Source organism: Pyrgilauda ruficollis, unplaced genomic scaffold (genome assembly GCF_017590135.1).
Source record: "Pyrgilauda ruficollis isolate IOZ18807 unplaced genomic scaffold, ASM1759013v1 scaffold20, whole genome shotgun sequence".
Classification (NCBI taxonomy): Eukaryota; Metazoa; Chordata; class Aves; order Passeriformes; family Passeridae; genus Pyrgilauda; species Pyrgilauda ruficollis.
Window position 1 is genome coordinate 6,215,138 of NW_024519207.1, and position 25,861 is coordinate 6,240,998.

At 36.9% G+C, this 25,861-nt stretch overlaps 1 protein-coding gene across 1 annotated transcript in view; it reads left to right on the top strand.

The window, feature by feature from the left end:
• VWA8 (von Willebrand factor A domain containing 8) overlaps window positions 1-25,861 on the top strand; it is a 181,970-nt gene that overhangs the window by 149,149 nt on the left and 6,960 nt on the right. The window contains exons 38-42 of the mRNA XM_041466938.1: window positions 8,584-8,692; window positions 9,465-9,621; window positions 12,286-12,394; window positions 17,175-17,300; window positions 18,942-19,100. Coding sequence (XP_041322872.1) covers window positions 8,584-8,692; window positions 9,465-9,621; window positions 12,286-12,394; window positions 17,175-17,300; window positions 18,942-19,100 — 660 coding nt within the window. The remainder of the gene's footprint in view (window positions 1-8,583; window positions 8,693-9,464; window positions 9,622-12,285; window positions 12,395-17,174; window positions 17,301-18,941; window positions 19,101-25,861) is intronic.

Below are 25,861 nucleotides of genomic sequence, written 5' to 3' on the forward strand. Positions count from 1 at the left end.
ACATCGTATGTTCACTTATCCCATGTTTCTAGCTTGTCTAGGAGGTGTGTCATAGTCATGATAAATAACGAAGCTAGATGATATCTGTCTCCTCTGATAATATTTCATAGTAGATTAGAATACTAAGAAGACGACGACCTCACATCTTATAGTTGAAAAGAACTGACTAGGGAGTTTTAAATAATGACACAGGAAAATAGACTTTACATAGTGTAAAGTGGTGTGGACTTTACATAGTGTAAATAGGTGTTTACATAACAGAGGATCCATTACATGAAATAATAAATGTATTATATTATCTATTACTTTATTTAGTTTTCCTGCTTTTAAGCCACACACTGTATATTTGTGGGCAAAATATTCTAATGCGTCTGCTGTTCAGAGTTTCTGAGTTGGTTCTTTAAGTGACAGCATTAGTTCAAAAAAGATTCCACAGCAGAATTTTGTACATTGGTTTGGTTTTTTTAGTTGGTGTATATCAACTTCATTTGCAAGCGATATACAGCTTTTTATAAGTCTCACTCCAAATCTCCGCCTCTACCCCATCCAGATTCTGTTTTCTAAAATGCCATCAAAGTTTGATGATGCTTTCAACAATTCTGGTATTTAAGACAAAGCTTGATGCCTGCCTGAATTTTAAATACTGCTTTTAGAATTAAAAGTCAGATGAATCTGAGTCGGATGATGCATGAAGTTTTATTAGTTCAGTTTGAGCTCTTGAAAAGTTTTACAGACAAGATAAAAAATCAAAATGAAGTCAAATGAAAAAAAAGAAAACATACTGAAAGTTTTGTACTGCAGTGTGATAAATGTTTTTTTCATTTCAGGATACAAGTTGAAGAAACAGGATGTATTTCACACATTTTTATTGTCTTATCTAAGATTAGACATCATTTCTGTGGAAAAATTACTTGTGGACTCAATTTTTTGCTGTTGTGAACAGAAATCCTGATATTAATTTCTAGTACGTAGAAAAAAGCTGTACATGATACAGTACAAGTGAACAAAGTAGAAACCATTAGAGGGGTTTTTGTCTGTTTATGCCTTTCTCTCACTAGTTTGTGTAAGTAGATTATGAAAAGTTTTCTTTCTCTCTTTAGTAGAATCAGTTTTATGGTAGAGTGTAAAACCACAATGCAGAGGCAGGTTAGCCTGTGATTTGTCTAATGTGCAACTTCTTTGCTCTTTGAGAATGTAATGCATATATTCATGCTGCTGGTAAAGACTGTGTTAGAGGAAGGCATGACCTGTAAAATGCAGCCTAGGATAATATTGGAGATTTAAGGTTGGAGAAGCTCAGAAATAAAAGAAAAACAATTATATTGTTTCAGGGAAGCATCAGTCTCTTGCACATCTGCAGAAGTATATTCTGCATTCCATGGAATACATTTCCTAATCCTTTGTGCCACTGTGGGATGGATTACATAATGCATTTTTCACATGGAGTACAGTTGTGTTTTGTCAAAGTCAATCTTTTTTCATAATAATGTATGAGAGTGAAAGCAGATTTTGTACTGATTTTGATAATGAAATTACCATCTCCCAAATCACCCATAAGGCAAAAATGTACAACCTTTTCCCTTCTTTTCCTGCAGTATTCTACTGATACATGCTCAATCTTTGTCTACAGCACTAATGAGGACAGCGAGTTAAGATATTTTATAGTGTTTCTAGTGGGTTTATATTAATATAACTAATATTTCTCAGCAATAATTTAGTGCCTTTCATGGAAAGTAACCCATTTTCTTCATTGACTATGAACTGTCCTGTTTAATATGTTTTTTGTTAATGAAAAGGCAAAATAACAGATTAACTCTTTCCTTCTGCATCTCAGATATGTTATGATAAGAGCAGATATCTTCTAATTGGATCTTAGAAGAGCTCTTTCCATTATGATAAAAAAGTAAATGACGAATGGGATCTTGCCAGCTTAGATCTGCCTGCTTTCCAGGACTGTCTAATCATGCAACAAATTAAGCTAATGCACAACTTAATTTACATTGAACTGAGCACCTGAATTGTATGAATTGTATTCTTCCTCAAATCTTAGTGCACTCATTCTTTTCCCTATTTTCTTCTGATCAACAGTAAGAAACAACCAATAATGCAGTATTATTACTAATAGTAGCATCAGTGCTTGTGAAAACAATATTTGGGCACCCTAAAATTTTCTTTTTAAAGATTTTCCTCCATAAATATCAGCTGTAAATACTGCAGCTGTGTCCCTGTTTGCTTGTATAATTTGGACTCATTTATTCTGCTGTGACACATGAAATCATGCTGGTTGCATCTTTAGTAAATGTTCTCTATGTGGAAGGATCCACTGAACGCTTAAAAGGGCTTAGCAGAGAGGTTGATTCCTTGTCGCTACATGCAACAAGGAGGAATTCCATTTATTTCTATTATGAAGATGTAAAAGCCTGTAAGGAATGCCCTACTCTGCTTAAACATTCCCAAAAGGATAAGAAATACTTGGTTTGGGGAGGTTGGAAGAATGGAAATATAGACTATTTTTAAAGTAAAAATTTCATCTCTTTACACCTGCAGGATGTTAGTCTGGAATCAAAGTGGTTTTTTTCTGGTTTTTCCACCTTTTTGTACCTGAAGTATTAAAATAAGCATTATTTTATGTGAGAGGATTAGACATGAGTTCAGCCTGTCAGGGCCAGAGATAATTAAAACTAAGAGGTGAAAGGTCTGTTCCCCTGTGCGTGAGGCAGCTCGCCCCCGTCGGAAGCCAGAGTTTCTTTGCCATTCCTGAGGCAGAAACTTGCTTTTGTTGCTGTGAGCCCCAGAGAGGAACTTTCTGGCAAGCAGTCCTGAATGGGAGGCACTGACACCTCCTGTGCCCTTCAGGAATTTTAATGAAGTTAACCCTGTCAGGATACAAAAGTGAGATGCTGTATTAAAAGACCATCCACTCTCTAGCCAATTTGCAGTGTTGCAGTGTCAGTTACAGGGCAGGATGGCAGGAAGATCAACAACAAAAAAAATTATCTGCATCCCAGTCAGCATTAGAAGAAAAAGTCCTTCACATTTTACTGGAAGCTGTCAATTGTTGATTACTTTTCTATTCAAAGCTAGAAATATTTTCAAGTTTGCCTGACTTCTGCTTACAAATTCTAAAAGATATTTCCTAACACGTAACCATGAGTTCTCGATCTGCCAGCATTTAAGTCTGAGTACATGTTCTGCCCCTTGTTTTCGAGAGCCAGCTTTTTACACAATTGTAATGGAGGTTTGGACAGTTAAAGCTGTTGGCTCAATCTCTTGCATAAACCTGCCAGGAATAAAGAAAATTTCAAGTGGGACAAGACAGGAGGAGATGAAATTCCCTCTCTTTCCCTGTTTCCACAATAAATACAACTTGAGGAATTTTAGTCTTAAGTCAGCTGTAACAGATGAAGAATGAGGAGCTGATGTATGACTTAACATACTTGGGGGAATGTTGTTTCAATCTGAAACATTAATGACTGAATAATAGATCCTCTGAAATGTTCATTTCAGTTGACTTTGCTAAATGTCTTTTACTCATTACACTGAATATTATTGTAAACATGTTAATAGTAGAGCTATTAATATACATTCAATGCAGATGTACTTTGAATAGCACTTGCTAAGATACAGAAGTGCACAGTTGTGCTGCTTGCGACCCTCTTTAAATGGTGAATCTTCTTTTTAAAGATTTTTTTTCTTCTCAGTTTTCCTGCAATGTACAATTAAGATTACTGGATGCTAAAATGTCATTAAGGTCACCTGCACAAAATCAGTTGAAGCTAAATTTGATAACACTTTTGGTCAGTTTTACTCAGAGAGCCAGAGAGATTTTTTTGCAATGCATTAGAAGCAAATTAATTCTGAAATCAAAAGGGAAGTACTGCATTGTGAAAATAACTCATAAGTTAGAATGAAATATGGGTGTATATGGGGCATCAATAATTTTAATAGTAGAGTACTGCATCCATCTTCATAATTCCCACACTTTTATTGCGGCTTATTTTCTAATGGGTTCATGTAAGCTCTTTTCTTCCCATAGCTGTGACAGTGGCCTGTAGTAGTGGCAATGCACCGTGTACTGGGTCAGCTGTGTGATCCTCAATACAGCCTGTGTCTCTTACTGAGGGATTGTGAAAGTGTCAAAAGTATGCCAGTGCTTCCTTACTCTCCAGGGGTTAATGTTATTAAATTAGATGATTTCACATCAGCATTCAATAGAATTCAATCCCACATTCACTTAACTGGCATGAATGTGGTTCTAGATCCACTTCCAAAGTAGTCAAGATTTGTTTAGTATACAATATCCATAGTTTGTCTGACCAGCTGAAGTCTAGACAAAACCACCAGCCTTTGACTGATCTTTGCAGTGGCCACTGTTACAGATTGGTATGTGTTTAATGGCTGTTTGGCATAAGTATGGCACAGATGTGAAACACCTGGTTTCACTGTGGTGTTGAGTGCAGTAAATCATGTAATGGACTTCTTTCAGCCTCTTTATCTTCTTCATGAAGGATGATAAGATCATTTAGTTTCCAGACTGAATATGTTTGTATCAGTTTTCCCTATGCAGTTTGCTCTTAGAATCCCAGTGTTATCAGGAAAAAGGGAGGGGAAAAAAAGTGGAGCCATGTAAAAGCATTTTGTCATACATTCATATTTTTCAGAAGGACCTGATCTAGAGCAAGTTGTTCAGCTGCCATGTATCTCTCACTGAAAGTAAAATCAGTGTTTAGTTCTATTCCTGTCTGGCTACCCTTATTGTCAGGAGTTAATGGATGTGTAAGAGGCAGGACCAGAAAATTAAGTCAAAGCATTAACAATTCATGGTATTTGTTGTTGTTTTTTAATTTCCCTTTTTCTTAAGCCTTTCATGCCATTGCCTCTTAAGAAAAGCACATTCCTTTGGCATCCTTCTGAAGCGAACTGTTCATATTCTGTCACACAAAATTTTTGTTTGTTTCATTGAATTTGACAGCCCTACAAAGCCTGCATCACAAAGTTGTTATGAATATACCCGTAACCTATTGCTATAAGTGCCTGAGAATATAGAAAGAAAATGAGAGCACAAAAGTACTTGAAACTAGAGACTAAGATCATTGAGGATTACTGGCAATTAGGACTCTACAGAGAATAAAGTTAGAATTGTGTATTCCCGGAGATGATAGTAGTTGTGCTACTTGTGTGATGAAGGCTTTGAAAAAAACCTTCTCAAATAGGGAGTGGAAAAGAACTTTCACACTCTGATTGTGAATCATCAATATATATAAACAAGTTTAGATAATTTACAAATTAAGTATGTGGGCCTTGAATGTTTTGCAAATAGTGGGTTTTTCTGGAAATCAAAAGGAACTTTCAGAGGGAAAAATTCAGTTTTTCCAGCTATTCTTCTCTGACCTGTGCCTCATAGCTGGAGCTCAAGGCTGCAAGGCTGAATTTGTGTGTTGTTTCACAAAGCCATAATATGCACACCAGGCAGTATGGACTCTGCACAATGGTGCAGTAATGAATGGTGCCTTTCAGTACATGTATAGCTAGGAAGAGCACATATTTCTCTCAAGAAGGGGTGATTAATCAAAACCTTTTGAAAGGAAAAAAGTTCCTAGAAGTCTAGCAATTAGATTCAAATGGAAAATATTCAGGAGGGGACAGTTCAACTTTTAAGCAAGGAAATCATTTATATATTTGAAAAATAACCATCATAACAGTAATAGAAAACTCATTGTAGAAATTACAGTGAGACAAGCTTGGCAAAGCTAGTGTGGATTTTAGGTTTGCTTGACTCCTTTCTCTGCCTTTTGTACCTGTTTTTCTTGTCTTCCTTCTCACTCTAGACAAACTAGATATTTCCAGCTGAGTGTTCTTCAGTTTCTCAGGTTCCTAATCCATCCAGTTTTGGATTCTGCCCCTTAAATCTACCTTTCCAATAGTTTCTAATGTCAAGAATTCCTCCAGTCCTCAGAGGGGTGACTTACCTATGGCTCTTCCATCTCTTTTTATTTGTCATTCTGAAGAATGTGTCATTATCCAAAAGTTTTTCTCTTCAGTTTTTTTCCTGATTCTCCCTCTGATTTCATGTCAAGGCTCATTGATTTACGGTTTATTTATTTGTAAAATATATCTTCAATTCTAATATAGGTATTTGGTAGTCTAACTTCTAGTTTATAGAGGTGCTTTCAGAGTAGAGACAATTTGTTGGCTGTAAAATTACCCTGAAACTTGTAAAATTACCTTCCATAGATATGGGAATGAGAAAGGGGAAAGTCTGACAAGTCACTAAGGGAATTATCTAAGAGCTCAAAGAAAAACCAGGGACATATATCCAGAAGATTGTCTTCAGAGGATTCTACAGTGTGCTAATATAATGCAGTTTCTAATTATATGGTAAATTTGAAAATACTTTTCCTGTGCTAGTAAAAATTTGGTTGTTAAAGTATTCAGAGTTAGCAAAATTCTACTACCTTGTCTGCATAGGTGATACTAAAAAGAAAAGTAGATTAAACTGCTGAAATTCACTGGCATGGCATTTACACATCTGCTGGTGGTGTTCCTTTCCAGTATCATTGAATTTTAAATTATTTAACAATTCAGCTATTAATTATACATAAAAAGAAAAATAGCAAAGAACTCCCATTCTGAAGCTATGATAGATTGTAGCCCTTGTTTCTTTTCTTCTTTCTCAACCAATTTTTTTCAAAGTTTTAGCAGAAATTAAATGTTGGATGTTTGGTGTCCTTTCAAGAAGAGAAAGCAAAAAAATCATTATAAGACAGAAGATTTTCTATTAACCACATGCCGTTTCAAAGTTACAAATACCTGCTTTAATCAGATTTAATCAGATCAATGCTGTTGTAAAATCAGTTTATACTAGAAACTTGTCTAGTGCATGTGTATTAGAAACACTATTTGTAAACAAATTATACTTGAGAAAGACATATGAGCACAAAAGCTCTTTTGTCTACAGACATTTTCACTGAAGATTTAAACAATGCTTGTATTTCAAAATGATTAGTGGAATTTTTCAATGGAAAAACTTGACAAAAATAGAATATGACATTTGCATCACTGGTTATAGTTATGTTTGTTTCATAGAGCTTTCTTTTGAAGAAAGAATATTTTTCTATAAAAAAAGAGTAAGCATGAACATATAACATTTTTGCCTAATTTCATGTTTCTCATTATAGAATAATATTTTATTTTGTTTCATGAGGCTGAAACTATCATTTTGGGTTTATAATTTTGTTTTAAACTAAATTCAGCATTTTTTGTTAATCTGTGTTTTTGATAGTTTTTAAATCGACCAGTTATGCAAAAAAAAAAGAACGGTTTATTTTAGAGGAAATCTCTTAAACCAAAAAAAGTATATAACCCTAAGGGTAGCATGCTGTTGTGGTTACATGTTTCTCCCTATACAAATGTTAAATGGATGTAATTTAGCAGATTAGATCTTGATTTTACACTAATGACATGGTTCACAAGAGGATGTATTGTACCTCTTTGAATTGATATAAATTCTGTAAAGGGAAAGAGAATGATATTTTGAATAGCTGCCAGGACAGTGTTGTTAGAGCACATGTTTTCAGTTCAAAAACATGTGTGGAATTCATGTCAGCATGAAGTTGATTCTGCAAGACAGTGAATTCACTGCTCTACAGTGAAAAACCTGATAATGCCAGTGGACTTCTGAGAAGACAATAAATTATAGTTATTGGAACATCTAAATTCATTGGAGAATTTAATGTATTATGGTAGATAAGAAGAAAGTTAATGTTAAGTGGTTAGAGACATTAATTTTCTATCTCAGCCACTGGGTTTCATTAAAAAAATATAAAGTGGCACTAAATTACAGATGATTAGTAAGAGGCAGTTCACACACGATTCACTGATTTAGTGCATGACTCAGAGTTCATAACGGGAAGGAGAATTTTTGCCTTCAGTCACCCACTTGGGTCCAGCCCCAGCCTAAAGTGACTCAGCCCTGACCATCTGGCAGCTGTTGGGTATTCAGCTGTGCTGTGAGTCAGCGGTGAAAGCACCGCCAGCAGACAGGTCTGGAAAACCCAGCATGGGAGACCTTCTATGGTCCAGGCAGCAGTGCTGAGAATTCCATGAGCCTGTCATTTGAACTGGCCATTTGCTGGCCATTCTCATCTCTTTAGTCACTATTCATGAAAGGATCAATCTTCCCATCAACAGGGAACGTGGGGCTGCAGTTGGGTGCACATGAAATGTGTAAATGGATGTGCAGTGCTGTGGATATACAATACTCTGAGAAGTGTTTGAGCTGCGGGTGATTTTGTCTACAGGGGGATTTTGAGTTATGTTGGGCAGTTATCAAGAAACAATTTCTGGTGTGGATATGAAAAGAATGCAGAGGGATTCCGATGTGGCAGTAGCCTTAGTTCAGGTGTGAGTCTAATGTGCCACTCAGGAGCCTTGTTTTACCCTGCTCTGTTCTGAGGTGGAATGTTGCATTTATTGAACCAATGCTGGTCCTACAGCTGCTCAGCACACCTAGTATGTTATTATTAGGTTGTTGGGGTATTTTCTTTACTATAAGAGATATTTACATCTCTCTCTCTTGTACAGATAACCATTGAGAGGGAAAGTGGTTTGGATGTCAGCTCCCCCAAACATGGAAAAGTGGATCCAGACAACATGCCACATGTTGGTGGAAATACGTGGGCTGGTGGAACAGGTATTTCATTGTTTTTCTTTTTGGGTTTTTTTAATTCATCATTGACAGATATCTAAGCGAGATGCTGTGCCAGTCAAAAATGGTTTTGTACAAAGCTGTCCTCTGCTTAGATCTATTTTACCCAATACAGGGTAGTTTTATTGCCAGTAAAATAAGAGAAAAGAAGTATTTGCTATGTCTAACTTAAACTGTATGTAGCAGATCTCTTCTTCAATTGTTTTTGTTTTTTTTTTTTGTTTCCTTTTACTGGCCATACAGAGAACAAGAAGCTTTCAGCCACAGAAACTTGGCTGAGTCATTTGCCATTCTCTTAGATGTCCCTGTAGCTGCAAAAATTTAGATAGCATAGGCAAGAGGTCCACAGAACGGGCAAAGTACTTCCTAATTCTAATAGGTCATGATAGTGGTCACAAGATAATGTGATTTGGAAGCAGTGTAAACCAACAAATTCTAGGGAGAAGGCAGAGTCTGGGATCAGGAGCTCTGAAGAGATGTACAAAATTTATATGTTCTATGGTCCCCTTTGTACAGTGTGGAAACCATTATGAATCATGTCTCAAGGAACTATAAACACAAGTATTCCATGGGAGTTCTTGTTTACCATTGTAGCTGTTAGGTTTTGAAAATCTTTGGCAATAAGTATTTTAATTGGGGATTGTTAACAACATCTTTGGAACATGTGTAGATGACAAAGGAAGCTTTAAATAAAATTTGTTCTTATTTTTTTTATGAAGTGTGTATTCCTAATGTTTTTTCATCTCTACTGTCTTAGGTGGGAGAGACACTGCTGGGTTAGGTGGCAAAGGTGGGCCGTATCGGCTGGACGCTGGCCACAGGGTTTACCAAGTGTCTCAGGCTGAAAAGGATGCTGTTCCTGAGGAAGTTAAGAGAGCTGCTCGAGAGATGGCTGAAAAGGCCTTTAAACAGAGGTAATGTGAAAGTCTTTCTTTGCTTTTCTATTTCCCAGAAGAATTTGAAAGGATGGCTGAAAATAATTTTCTTTCGTTACTGCATTTATCAGCTACCTTACCCTGTTCATTATCACTTAACAGAGATTACCAGCACATGTTTTTTAGCTGTTCTGGTCAAGATGCATGGAATGTTTTATTGAATTAAGCCACAATGTTAAAATGACTGTGTGATTTGGTAAAGTAAAACATAGCTAGATGGAGAAGGAGATGCAGGTAAATATTTATCTTTTTTAAAAGAAATAGATTATATGAAAATTTCTTTGCATTATGATGAATCCAGATTGTATGTTGTTAGGAATTAATCACTTAATAAGTGTCTTTCAAAATGGACCACTGCAAGCAAATTGCTTCTGTTTGAAAGATCTGTAGGCAGATGGTTAGAGCATGGTGCTAATAATATTGTGGGTTTGATCCCTGTATGGGCCATTCACTTCAGAACTGGACTTGATGATACTTGTGGATTGCTTCCACCTCAGAATATTCTGTGATTCTGTAATTTGAACTATTAAGCTTCAGCAGCTAATTAACACAAACAGCAGGTCTTCTCAGCATGAGTGTAATGTGTGATTACTGATCAACTCTTTTCCAGAATATGCACAGAGATGCAGATTTCTTCCACTAACTGAACTCTCAAGTCAATCTCTGGTATTTTGTATTAAAAAAAAACATACCACCTCTTCAAAATTGCTTCTCAGCTGCTTCATAATAGAACAATGGATATGTATGGTCTTGGATACTGTACATCTGTCTGTGCATATGTCCACTTGGCATGCTTTGATGAGTTTCTACTGCCTGTGTGGTGATTCACTAAAATAGAGAAAAGGGGAAATTCCTGGCTACTGCTACATGCTGTGGGAACAGTACAGCTATGCCCTGTAAAATCTGGGTATCTGTACCTGAGGTAACAATTCCTGTCCTCCAAAACCCAAATGGGCCAGCATGTACCAGCTGCAAATGTAGCCTATTATGAAACCACATTTGACTTGGATTGTTATTCTGTATCATTTGTATAGTTGTGGGAACTAACAGATAAAAATAGGGAGGTTGGAGTCCTCAGGTTGACAGAAAAAAAAGAAAAAGGAAACTGCAGATTTCACTGCTTTGCTTATACAGGATTATCTGGAAAGGAGAAATTTCCTATAAAAGTTACTGATGCTTTCCTGGCTACATCATATTTCTAGTGGTAAAAATTTTAAATTGCCCTATTTGACAAAAATGGAACAGATGCAGTATTTTTCATTATATTTTTCTGAACTACCTATCACTTTGGATTTATGTAGAGTGCAACAAAGTAAAACAGCAAGTGAGGTTCTTTTTGTTTCTTTTATAGATCTGAATGTATTGAACTGTGTTGGCAGGATTCATGAAATTAAATGTGCAGCACTGAAAGTTATTTTTTCCTACTTGTAATGAATAAGAGTTGGCTATAGTGACTGTGTATGCAAAACTTTAAGTAGAAAAAGACATCAGGATAGAGACAACAAAGATTTGATGTTTGATTTTAATATCTTCAAAGGGTCAGTCTAAACAGCACTTCTCTGGTATACTGTATGATCCAGGCAATTAACTTGTAATAGTGTTATAAAAACTTGCAATTAGAAATAAAATTAGCCTATACATATTTTACTATCCATTTATAGTTTAGTGAAAAACACTGTATTTTTGTAAGCACTGTGAGTGAGATTGTGCTGTTATGAAGTGCTTGTCTGAAATGGGCTGGGCACAGACAGGCCAATATGTTTTAGCTCAGGACTGAACCCAGCCACATGCTGGGGGTGGGGTGGGCAGGTACACGACTGCTGCCTCTCTGAGTGATTTTGGGTCACAGCAGAACAGTGAGCACTCCCAGCATATCTGCCTGTCTCCTAGCTCGTTCTTCACTGTTGCACCTCTGTAATTACATTCCAATGGTGAATTTCACCTGCTCTGCTAAGCTATGCTGTTCAAGAGGTGGTACAGAACTTGAAATGGACACATCTTTGCTTATAAAGAAAGCATGTATCTGTTTTCCTGGTGCATGTGTGCTCTCTGTTACAGGCCTTGGGACAGGATAGTGCATGACTCATTTTTTGTGGGGGGGGGGAGCACGTTTTTGTTAATGTTCATTTAAAACTTCTTTGTTTCAAGGTTTCTTCATTTAATGAAGCACAAAGATAATTATTTGAAACAGTTTCTATTTTTAGGTCTTCAAGGACAGATTTTATACTATTTTACTTAACCTTTGTGTTGAAGCAGGAATCAGGATATGTTTAAAATACTCCAACAGTGAAGTAATGAACTCATGATCCTTTTATGTACAGATAGCAAAACCTGAGCCAACAAAACCTTTCAAATTTGATCAAATTTTTCAGAACCTCTGATTTACTTGTCAAACTTTAAAGCATATTAGGTGAGAGTCATATATTAGTAACTTTAATAAGTTTTAACGTGATACAGTCCCTGTAGACGTTGATGAACATCTGCATATCAAAAATTCACAAGAGCAGCTGCCACTTCTCTTCCGTAGGCTTGTTGCAGTCTAAATTTCCCTGTTACCAAGTAAATAAACATTTAGTTTACATTAGTAAATGGAAGATATGCATGTTTCCTAAACTGTTCTTAGTTTCCTGTTCTTTCCTTTAGATTGAAAGAGATTCAGATGAGTGAATATGATGCATCAACTTACGAAAGGTTCTCTGGAGCAGTCCGACGTCAAGTTCAGTCACTCCGCATCATCTTGGACAATCTGCAGGTAATCTTAGATTCTCTGATAAAGGAACACAGGGAGGTCATTGCATTAGGCCCCAAATACTATCCTGCTAACATCCTGTTAACATCTGGTAGTCATGCCTTTGAAAGCTAAAAGCAAGGTCAGGTTATAATCAGTTAGGAAAAAGAGTTTCATATTACTGTTTTAAAAGGCAGCCTATGTGTGAATCCCTGTGCTCATCTCTACATGTTACATTATTCCCAACCTTGCAGAGATTACTTACTCAGGAGCACAGTTTTGTGACAGAAAATACTACTACACATTATGAAAAGAATTTGTGAAGGTGTGTAGAGCCCAGTCTTTGTCTTTACCTCCAGTCCAAGAGTATTTTTTAGCTGTGAGCTGCAAATGCTATAGATGCTAAAAGAGGCACCCACTCCAGGTAGGAGCTTTACTACATATGCAGCTGAAAACATGGGTTTTTCTAAGGTTTTTTTAACTCTCGGTAATAGAAAGAGGTATAGCCCAAATCTCCTAAGTGGAAACTCACTAAAACCACCAGTTTGCCTTTCTTCTGGTAACTGGCATGGTGGTTGTTCTGGGTTTTTTAATACTACTGTTCATATACAGGGTAAATAAAATTGTAAGTGCATTGTTTCTAGGAGGCATCTGCTAATCTTCAGTGAAAATTAAAAGAAGAGTGATTTACTCCTTATAAGACATATTTGATTATAAATATTTCTGTTGAGGGCTACTAACCACTAGTTTATATATACCTTAGTTTGTTAGTCACCGTGCTGTGTCTTAAGCAATAAAACTGAAATACAGAAAGAAATCACTCTGTATGATAAACAGCCTCCTTCTGGACAAAGAAATCCAATCCCTTCATATTGCAAGTAAGAAAAGTTATATTTCTTTACCTTATTTTTACCTTTAAACCTTCGTAGCTACAACAGCATTACTATAATCACATGTATACACAAAGAACCATTAGCCAGTTTTATCATGAATGTACCAACTCAGAGAACTCCTCCTGTAATGAACATTTTAGTTGGACATAATTAGGTGATTCAGGCACTTAATATGTGTTTCATTTCAGGACACAAACTTTTGGCTTATAAAGACAGGTCTCTGTTGAAAAAAAATTGGATGTAAATCTCAGTTTTGTACAACATTTATATCTAGGTGGGTTTTTAGCACACATGCAATTGGAAGCACACTCTGGGTATGAAATCAATAAGTGAATCTTCAGTTTGAAGTTTTTTTTAAGTCTGTCTTATCTGTCCCTTGGAGACGAAATTCTTACGTTCAAGGGTCATGTTAATCATAATTTAAAAAATAACATATTTTAATATAAGGAGGCATAACATATTTTAATATAAGGAGGCATATCCTCTTGCTTTTTTAAAAAAGGTCATTTTGATATCAAGGCAAAGTCTTATAAGCTGCAGTATTTTATGAGACTTTGCTAACTTCCTGCCAAAACCTGTAACAGCTAACCACAAAGTTAGGAAATGTAATTTATGATGAATAAAACAAATTACTGAATTTGAAAAAGCTAGGCAAAGAATAAGAGCAATAGTGAAAGAAAAATTTTAACTTTATAAATTTGTATGTAGATTTTGGAAGGATTTTATTAGAAGATTAATTAGGAAAATGAAGATAAATGACAATAGCAGTTAATTAGTTGCAAAATGCCTTTTGTTAATAAGGATGCTGAGTACAAACACATTTCATGTGATGTTTTTGAGAGGGCAAAAAAGTTGTTTTTTGTAAAAATAAATGGTAATTCATCCAGCCCTCATGAAGAGCTGTGCATCTGTCTCCCATTATTTTCTGTATAGTCCTGTGTACACCCTGAATTCTCAACTAGAACAGTTTTCTTTCTGTTACGAGTCAGTCATTCCTCATATCTGAAATGAGAAACCAATGGCAAAGTTCATTGCAGTAAAATTTGCAACTCACATGTCTATATCTTTTAACTTTGTGAAAATCCCAAATTATCTTCTCAGTATAGAACATGTTTGGCTTTTTAAAAATGTTTGAGTTTGCTTTATTTCAAACTGTGTTCACATAATCAAAATATGTTGCCCATGTCCATTTAACCTGGATTTTCTCTTCAATATATGCCTTTTTGTTGGTTTTTGTTGTTGTTGTTGGGTTTTTTTGTTTGTTTGTGTGGGGGTTTTTTGTGGGTTTATTTAAAAGAAATTCATTTGATTAAATTTTACTTCCCTAGAATCAAGAGGCTGGGTCCAGTTGTCTGTGGTTCTCCAAAAGTTAGTAGCAGCAGAAAGATTTTTGGAATAGGTGGATCCTTGAAAGTGATACATAAACATAGTCTGAGAATGTAATTTCATTGTTCATTTTGCTTTTTATAACTTGCTGATCTCTGTCAGCTCTTTGAACAACGTTATCAAAACATAATGAGTTTTTGTTTATCTTCTGTAGAAGTAGCAAAGCCAGAAGTCCAGGATATCCTGTCACTGATGGGCTCTTTCTTCTCTCCCCTGAAGCTTGTCTGTCTGAACTCCAAATTCAAAAGGTTATGGTCAGTCAGTCGCTTAGAAAGACCTTATTTAATGTGTGGTGACTTACTTTCCAGAAAGTACTTCTCTTATTATTGATTATTGCAGAGAGAACTAGGGGCAACTGTCCCTGTAGCTTCTGAGTATCATTTAGGCCCCGGCAACTAAACTGGGCAAACCTGAGTAACTGAGCCTGCTGGGCACTGTCTGGTTTAGACCATGTAGGAATGGTCTGGTCATAGCAGCAAGAGTAAAATAGTAGTAGTCCTGTAATAAGCATGGCTTGAAGAGCTGGAAATATGAAAAACCCTGTGCCATGTCAGTAGTGTTTTCATGATTTCAGCAGCTAAGGGAACATTTGTGTAATGTTTTCCCAGAAACAAATGCAGACCACAACTTGCAGTGTTTAATACATGCTGTACCATTACAAGCTACATATTTAGATGTGATAGCTTCACATACACAACTTTTTCTCTGACATTAACAGAAATAAAGGTGTGTACATATATTATCAAAACAAGGTGTATCTATATATATTAGTTATGATTTTCTCTTAAAATTGTAAATGCTTTTAAACTAAAGGGTTTTTTTGGTGAGACATGTAGAGGTCACTGGGAATTCACAGGTGAATGTTATGCAACTCTGAAGGCAACAAAGGGATCAGTGATCCTATGGAAAAAGGGATTTAACTTTCATCCCAGGCATATTTAATGATAGTAGAAATTCCTAGTTGGTGGTACAAACTCATGGGTGCCCCACTGCCAAACTGGCTTAAAGTTCAGTTGACTGCATCACCATGGAAATGTATCAGAGCACACAATTGACTGAATTCACAACCTCAGAAATCTTTTCAACTTTCCCTCCTGTGATTTACTAAAAGGCTGAGGTTTCTGTGTTTTTTGGGAAACATTGTTTTTCTTTCCCATCAGGAAGCATCTGTAAAGCTTTTGATTTTGGTAATCAAAACATTTTTCTGTGGCTTTGTAGTCTTTCTGCCCACTTATTTTCATGGGCAAGTAGTCCATTAATCTTGAGTAATTATAAGCAGTAGTCTGAAGTCCAGAACTCCTTCTCTACACTGGAACAAAACCTCATACATTTAGTCCAAAGCAAAATCAAAGATTCTCTGAACCTTAAGAGGTCATTACCTGACTATACAGAACTATAAAGATCCATCATTTCAAATCCCAAGCCTGCAGTTTACTGAGGATCTGTAATGTAAGACTTCCGGCTCATCAGAGAGGAATTAATTTTCATTCCTGAAAGTCAGTGTTTAAGGCAGTTTGTGTCCTGTTGGATATTTGATTTTCCTCCAGTTGCTGACCAGAAATTTGCTGAGAGGGCAAAAGCATTATATGTGTACAAATTCAAAATTGTCTTTCCTTATTGGGCTTACTACTACAATGAGCAGTTTTAACGTGAAGATTTAAACAAATTAAACAAAGCACAAGCCCCATATATACAAACTTTGCTGTCTTTAGGAAACATATATATGTTTTGTATATAAACATATATACAAACTTTGCTGTCTTTAGGGGATCTTATGTATTATGAACCTATTTTACCTTATATAGGATGACGCTATCCTTTGCAAACACGCTTAAATATGTTGCTTAAGATATTATAACATTTGAGTCTTCAATCTTAACTGCATGCTCTGTGTACAGGAGTTCCATGAATGTTTGAGTTCATGGATTGTAATGTATTTTCATCAAGTCAGGCTGTAGATAACAAATGTCCTTTTAACTATAATGAAAGTGCTTATTGGACTGTCGAGTACCATGATTTTAAAAGTTGGTTTTTTTGAATATGTAATTAGTTTATACTGTTAATACTGTTTTAAAAGCAACCATTTACCATTGTCTAGAGTGGATTAAATGGATACTGTTTAGTTTTTTAAGTCATCCAATGAGTTTTTCTTGTTCTGTGTGGATTGAAAACACCTAGCAAATGGTCAGTTTTGTGTCCCTTCAGTTGTATGTGTATCTGAACAGGCTTGCCATGCACATTTTCAGCATATTTGCAAGAGGAAGGGTTAAGATTTCTGCAGTTCCCAGTTATACTCCCATAAATGAAACTACTGAAAAAAGACCAAGTTGCAGCAGAGGGAACATATTATTTGTCAGTGTTCATTTTTCTTTCAAAGAAGACCGGGACAGCTGTGAACATGTGTTTGGATTTCTTTGACTTACGCCAAAACTAACACATCATTACAAAGAAATTCATGTGTATGTCATGTGCAGTAGGTCTTACATTGTCTGACACACACTCACATCACATCCTTTCTATTGTAGGCCAAGGGTAAAGAAAGACAATGGCTGAGACACCAAGCTGTTGGAGAGCTAGATGATGCTAAAATCATTGATGGGCTGACAGGAGAAAAAGCCATATATAAACGACGTGGAGAACTTGAGCCACAAGTAAGTATCCAACAAGAGCCAGGGAAAGGTGGAGAAGAGCTTAACCAGTTTGCTGAATTCATAGTGGCTGTACAGGGCCTCTGTTTAGACTTTGAGCAGGTTATATGGATGAGAAACTCAGAAAAATATTTCTGGCTTGGGATGTCCCTGGCACAGAGGCAACCACTGGATGGAAAATTTACTTTACCTCTTCTTGTAGTCATGCATAAATATTTCCTGTTGGTCACCCTCAGAAAGAGGACACCAATCCAGGCAGTGCTAAGTTTTGATCCAGTGCAACAGTTTTTTATTTCGCATTTTAATGATCAGAAGGCAATTAGCAGAAAAAAATATTTTGTTTGCTTTTATAGAAAAAAGGAAAATATTTTCTCACTAACTTATTTTTTGTTAACAAATATGCTGATCCCCTTTGAATTTAAAAGAAAAGTGCTTGACCAATTTATTTTCCTTATTCCATAGTATGAAAATAATTTCAACTTCCACAGATACTTGGATTTACAAGAATAAAAATTATGATAGAAAAAAAAGTGTGAGGAAAAGCCATTAAGATATGATAAAGTTGACTGTCCTATGGCCTGATTCAGCTATTCCTTAGAAGGCTTTACAGTTACTCTGGGTCAGCAGCAGAGAAACCCCTTGAATCAGACCAACTAAACCTGGCCAAAACTAGTGGGGCTAAAAGTGATTGAATCATCAGTTCTCATTTTTTCAAAATGTGTTTACTCAATGTATCAGTTTTAAGCTTTGTAAAAATAATTGAATTAGGAAAAAAAAAGGACATCTTTAAGTGTGTGCATAAAAACCAAAACAAATGGAGGATTTAATAGGTCTTCTCTTCTTTTATCTGGGAGAGCAGGGATGCCACAGTCTATTAAAAGAATAATTAAAAGAATAAAGTACAGAAATCCTTTACAAATAAAAGGAATATTTTAGCTATTTGTTTATATTGTGACTGGGTTTCTTTTGTCAGGTCATCTTTAATGGCCTCTTATTTGAATCCAGACAAATCTCATTGCATGCTAAATAAAACACCTCCCCTGAATGTACTGTGCCAAAAATTGTTAGAACAGATGGGATTTGTTTTTAGGAAAAAAACCAATGGTTTCAACATTAGAATGAAGATGGAACTAGTAGTTAATCAGAACAAGATTTCAAACATTTCTGGAATGTTATTAACCTCAGCAGACAAGTTTTTACAGTCATATACAGTTGCTGTTAGTACTGCATGCCAAAGAAAAGCATTACCATTATGAAATGGCAGAAAAGAGCAGGAAGAGCTCTTTCTGCCAAATTTGAGAGTTTTTTTACTGAAATAAAATGTTAAGAATCAAAACTGAAACAGAAAAAGGTTTTTCCTGACAAGCATATGTGGAATGTTTTGAGGTATTTTGTTTCCAGTCATTGAAGGTGGGAGGAAACAGTGAGCTGAGTTATCTGTCAAATAACAGGTTTGAAATAGAAAAATAATTGGGTTTTTTGTTCATGAAAAAGAACTACAACGGCAAAACCAAAAAATGTTTACTGGATAAAATTTTCTTGATTTGCGAAGTGCATTGTGTTTCTTTTTGGAATATTTTATTTTTACTGATGTTTAGCTTTCCCATTTCTAGTGGGTTGATTTCTGTTGTGTTTCCCTGTCAGCCCGGCAGCCCCCAGCAGAAGCCCAAGCGCCTGCGCCTGGTGGTGGATGTTTCCGGCAGCATGTACCGCTTCAACGGGGTGGATGGGCGCCTGGAGCGCTCCATGGAGGCCGTCTGCATGGTCATGGAAGCTTTTGAGAATTATGAGCACAAATTCAAGGTAATTGCAGCTGGGCTGGGAGCTCTGGGGTATTGCACAGCCTGTGTGCAGCACTGGAAAAAGTGTTTCAGCAGTCAGTCTAGCCAAAGAATATTATTCATTCCCACAAGAAATAAAGACATTAATCTCTTTCTAGCAACCTGAAAAATAATACTAGTGAGAGGGTAAGAAACATTACACATTTCAGCAGGGGAGTATTCAGTCTAAGACTTTGATTTAGTGAGATTTGCTGGGCTTTTTTTTCTGATTTTATCTGTTTCTTTGAGAAGAAACACTTAAGCCTACAAAACACAAGTAAATATGATGATTCAATCACATGCAGAGATGCCACGTCCTTCCATCCACCCAGAGCGCACACAGCAGTACTTGGTTATGGGAAGAGACCAGACTTCTTTGTCCCTTCTCTCTTCTAGTTAACTGAAATCAAGAAATAATTTCTTGTACTGACACATACTAGGTTACAAATGTTATTTAATGGTAGCCTGCAAATGAAAAGTAAATAAATATAATGCTGGTTTTGTCTCAGTAAGCCTAAACAAGGTCTAGGCCATGTTTCTTTAGCCATAAAGAAGACAGGAATGGCAGTCTCCAGTTAATTCTGAACATATCCTGTGTTTAATGGAAGAATAGAAATGTCCACTACCTTTACTGAAGATCATCTCAAACATAAGAATTAAAATACATCTGAACAAAGCTTAAAATCTCCTAAACAAAGGTAATAGAAACTTAGTCCAGATAAATTCAGTCAGGTCTGCTTCACCTTGTTTCTCCAACAACATGATTCTACAGGTTTCTGTTCTTCCACAGAATCGCATGTACAAAATCAGGCATGTGCTTTTAGAATGTCTTCTAAACTCCAATCATGCACGCTTCTATTTTTCAAGAGAATAGTCTATAAAAGGAGAAAGGCATTATGTTTTTTCCTAGGAAAACAAGGCATGTGCTACCATCTTCTTTGGCAGTAGTGCTTTCTTGCCCTTAAACTTTCTCAAACAGAGCATGTTGCAGAATTTCAAACAAATTTGAAACTATGATTTTGATCCCAAAGTCACTACATTCCTGAAAACATAATGAAAATACTCCAGGTAGAGAGTAATGCTATGTAATCCTGTTGGAGGAAAATGCTGTAAACATAAACTTCTACCTTAGCCCAGAGAAAACATGTGGGAACTCAAATGTAATTTAAAAAATAATTGGAAATCAGGGCTTTGTTGGTTCTGCTGTCCGTGTATCTTCTGCTAACTGATAATAGAAAAGTTAAGGACAAATATTTTCAATGACAGTTCAATTATGCAGCATAATTTGTGTAGCTTGGTAAATCAGGCATATCTGAGCAACACAGATATGAGTATGGCAAAATACAAGATCATCCACACAGAAAAGTAGTGGGCACAAGGATAAATATCATATACTGTGGTGTTTTGTAAAGGGAAGTAAGGTATCTATGTGTGTGACAAGCAAGGTTGGTTTGTTGGTTGGTAGAGTCTCCTTAGCCAAAAGCAATTGACAAAGTCCCTTGGCAGAGGCATTTGGGGATAAGAGAATGCCTTTAGATATACAAAATACTGTTAAAAATATAAGAAACAGCCTAATTGGTCATTTTTTAGTGGGTCATTGGTGGAGCTGTGGTGGGATCTGTGCCAGAGTCTATGCTGTTTTGTAGTTCTGTGTATACATGAGTGATCTGTTAAAGGGGATGAGATGACAAAAGTTGCTAATTATGTGAAGTTATTTGAGAAAGTAACAAGGGGAATCCAGCTACAAGAAGTTGAATAAGGACCTAGCCATAAAAGGTGATTAAGAAATAAAATGGTAGGTGATGTTTAGTGATTTTCAATGTAAAGTACTGCAGATGGAAGAAAATAATTTTGGTCTTAAATACACAGTGAGAAAGTCTCAGCTTTTTGTTAGTCCTCGCTCTCAGCTATAGACTGGTGCCCAACAAAGATGTCTTGTAATTATGTTGTGTGGTTCTTTGAACACTCCGTTCTCACCAGCTGTCAAAAAAACTAATAGAATGTTCTAAACTATTAACAAAAGAAGAGAGAAGAAAGGAGAATGCATGAGAATGTTGCTATAAACATCCATAGTGCATTCACATTAGGAGTAATGTGTGCAATTTTGCTCCCCCATCTCACAAAAGTTTCTGTAGAGATGAAAAAGAAAAGAGGGTAACAAAGATTGCAAAAGGTATGGAAGTGTCCCCATACAAGGTACAAGGAATGACTAAATAACTAAGCAAGTCACTTAGTAAGAACTGCTCCGTGTGGAAGAGATAAAAATCAAAATAAAGTCTTGACTGAAACAGAAATGATGACCAGGGACAATTGTTCATTCTGCTTTTATTTGAACAACAAATTATGTTACATTCATACAGCTGAGGAAAATGGCTTAGAAAGTGATAACACTGGAGAAGGATGTAGCACAATGGCAGATAACCATTTGTCCTTATTTCCAGTGCAGCTCTAAAGCTGAGAACCCAGAACCCTCAAATGCATGCTAAAGGAATGACATGTAGGAGTAGACATGCAGCCAGCACACTGTGGAGGATTAGCTAAGATCATTACAAACTCTCTTCAGTTCTGTAATTTTAAAATCTATGGGTCAGGCTTCAGAGAGCAGGAAAGGCAATGACTTTTTTAAAATACCACTGACTCCATTCTGTACAACTCTTGACATTTTGCATGATGCTGCTGATTTTTGTCAGGACAAAGCTGAAGTTTCGGTATGTCTGCAAACGTAGCATATCTTTCTCATATCTGATATACTGTGGTGTTTTGTAAAGGGAAGTAAGGTATCTATGTGTGTGACAAGCAAGGTTGGTTTGTTGGTTGGTAGAGTCTCCTTAGCCAAAAGCAATTGACAAAGTCCCTTGGCAGAGGCATTTGGGGATAAGAGAATGCCTTTAGATATACAAAATACTGTTAAAAATATAAGAAACAGCCTAATTGGTCATTTTTTAGTGGGTCATTGGAGAGGAACCATTTGAAAAAGAAGAACACACAACTCTATAGTGTTCAATTAAAAATCTGCAGTTTATCACTGTTTTCTTTTTTCCATATTCTCTTCTTCCCTGGTTTTATAAAAATAGACTTTTTCAGCCTTCAGATATGCCTGCTGTTATCTGTTCCTCTTGTAGCCCCATCTGCACAGCTCACAACAACATATGCTGCAAATTTGAGGGGTATCTTGCAAAACTTGTTGAACCAAGGGGATCATCTAGCTTGTTAATCAATGGGGATTTACATGGTAAAGTTCTCTTCAGCTATCTAACTGCAGTGGAGACTTTGGAAAGCAATTCCTGGCTTTTGCTCAGGATGACTTTTCTGATGGTGCTTGGTTTACTTCTTTGCTACATACAGTTTTGAATTAATCAGATGGGCTTTTCCTTGCTGTTTTATCCTACCCAGCTGAGCTTTCCCCATGGGTGGTACCCCTTGGTATCAGGGATGATATTGATTGTCTGATGATCTTAACAGCACTGACTGAAGGTGGAAAATAGTTTCTTCTTGCCTTCTTATACAGAAGGCCTGAGTATTGGATATGTGACTGCACCAAGCAGGTAACGAAGTTACCATTTATAAAGTCAGACAAGTGCAGCAGGTATTTTTCAGCTTTTTATGCTCATGTGGAACATCCTCCCTACTTCCATTTCCCATAAGTGCAGACTCAATAAATAGCATATTATGTAATGGGTAGGAAAAGCCTGAATTGTTATTTATAGCTACACTGAAAGGATATTGAAGTAGTGAATCATTCCTTGTCAAGGGGAAAACAGGAGGCCCATCTTCTGAACATCCCATTTTAGGTGCCAGTTGTTTGACAATGCACAGGAGGGCAGTTTGTTAGTTTGTTCTCTTTTTTATCTGAGGTAGTACGATGTCTGTCACAAACTGTATGTTTTGTCATTCCCCGGTTACTGTGATTTGCACACATAATGGCAGATTGAGGAGGCATGTCCAGTAAATTATCCAACAGCAATTTTATGAAGCCTTAAAAATATTGTGACTCAATAAATAGCATGTTATGTAATGGGTAGGAAAAGCCTGAATTGTTATTTATAGCTACACTGAAAGGATATTGAAGATTTTATATGCCTCTTCCAGCATTCTGTGTTTGTAAAATTTACTGTGGAGGCAGCTTTGCTAATTCAGGAAAAGAAGAAATGGTCCACATGTCTGGCAGAATAGTTTATTTTAAATGATAAACAAAAGATTTAAAATAAATTCAGAAAAATAGAATGTTTGGTGTTGTCCAAAGAAGAGATGAATTTATAAAGATCTAGCCCTCCAGCAGAGTCTAATTCACACTGCCTTTTACATTCAGCACACATCTTCTTTCAGCTTTTTTAATGCCTTCAGAAATGAAACCTTTTGGCATGGCAGCTGCAGAAGACAAAGTCTTCCATTTTACCCATTTTAGGCAGCATGAACCATCCATTCAGTGCAAAATGTGGCAGTGGAACAGAGATTGTTTTAACCTTTTCCTATGGAAAGAAACCAACAAAATGATGATATTTTGAGATACATGTTTACATATTGTGTACCCTGAATAGAGCAGTCCTTGTCTCAGTGTACCTGAGGCTATTGGAAAACAAGCTCTGGTGTACCACAATAATATATTATTTCAATTAAGCTGCACTATGGCAAATGTGTTTTGCTGCTGGATTTGTCCTGAGAGCCTTTGCTTGCAATTTTGTAAAAGAAAAACAAAGTCTGTTTCAAATAAGATTGTATCACAGCTTTTCTCTCACTTGTAACTCCATCCACATAAATCCTCCTTAGGGAGTTTATGGGGAAAAAGCATCAGATTGGATCCCTGCTTTTCAAAGGCCCTTCTTCTGTGCTCGTCTTTAGCTACTGCAAAGGAAGGAAACTGGTTTTGACACAGTCTGCATGTGCCTGCATGTGTTGGGGCTCCCAGTTGACCAGGACTGAGGAGCTGTCTGCACCTTTTCTTTACAATGAGTGCACGAAGGTAATATGAAATCTAAGGGTTAATTTACTAGTACACAGATCAGGAGGAGGTAATAATTTCCTGCAGGAAATATTTTTATTCTTTGCCATTTCAGAGTGAGCTTCTTTGCTCCAGTTTTGCTCCTCTCCCAAACTCTGTTTTCCTAAATTGTGACAGATTCAATACATTCTCCTGGGCAGACATGTCTCTTCTGTCACCTCTAGAACTTTACTGTGAGCCTCCCCCACCCAGGAAGAGTGTCCCTCCCAGCCTGCAATCTTATGTTGATTTAAGTCAATCCAAGTCAGTGCAGCTACATTCCCTTGCTATGAACTCATCCAGCCTCACAGTTTGGGGAGCTGAGCTTCCCAAAACCAAACTCACACTCATTAGATTTTGGCTACTCCTTGACTTGGCTTCCAGAGAGATCATAGAACCATGAGGACCAGCGCATGAAGGCTGTTGACCACAGCTCCTCTTTTCCCCAGCGCAGCAGGATCTCACTCTGTTGTTCTGGAGACCCTACTTGACCCAGAAAGCAGCAGTCAGAATGAATAAAATAGCCACTTCTTCCCTACTGCCTCACCAAATGTTTTTAAATCACAAATAGCATAGTAAGCTGTCAGCAAAGAAGCAAGGAAACTGATAACATCTGCTAAAGATAAGCACACATATCGTATCGGGTGCATGCATGGGCACACACAAAGAATAATAAGCAGCTATCTGAGCAGGGAGCAGACAGGACATGATGTTCCCAGGTGGATGCCTTTCCGTGCCTGCAATAGTTTGCTCAGATCATTTCAGCCTCGCCTTGCCTGTAACCAGGTTGTCTGTTCCCGCCTTGTGCAAGAATGTGGAGGGGGGCCCTGCTGTAGGGTCAGCATCTAGTGTTTCATCCGGAGATCCAGCAATTGCCCTTACACAGACTGTCACACTGAGTTTAAACTCAGACTGTTTGAGATGAAGGCTCGATCTGTTACTGGTGTATGTCAAGAACCACAATGATATTCCCAAGCAAGTTTGGCCTATTCCCATGAACTCAGTATGGCAGAGCTGACACAAGGACAGCCAGTGGGAGAAAGCCAGGAAGCCAGGAAGGAGCCTTCTACAAAGGGATCAGCCTTTTTACACAGGAGAAGGCAGCATTTTGCTTTACATAGTTAGGTTGTTGATTTAAAAGTGATACCGAATGCAAAACTGCTCAGCAGAGGATGTGCAGGGTTTTGTAATTAAGAGCTTACCCTGAAGATGTGTGGGCATTTCTGACATTGCATAAGAACCACGAGCACTGTATATTTTCTGCTCCATTAAACCTCTGCTTTATTTAGTTCCTCTGATTTGAACAGTCTCTAATTTTTAAAACAATACTCATGCACATATTCCCTGTGTGTGGTTCAGATTTTATTAAACAGGATATATTCCTGTTTTATTTAGGAAGTATGCTGAATGTAACCTCAGCATTATTCTCAAAATTTGTGTATTTTCATTTGCCATGTCTTCATATCCATCAAGAGAGAGTCTGAAGCATTATTGGTGATAAGAAATAGGTTTTGAAGAGAAAGCATGTGGCAGACAAAGACATGAGGCTTGGTAGCAAATACTAGGCACGTAAGAGCTGAGGAGAGCAAAAATGGGAAAAGCCAACAGAGCAGAAAGAAATGGGATTGTGTGGGGACTAGATTATATAAAGATTTCCTAGGGAAAGGAAGTTTCGTTTCCTTGGGGCTGTCATAAAATGGTCTGACCTTGGGTGAAATAATCCATAGTATGTGGCACGTTTGCTCTCTAACAGAGTGAGGTGTCGC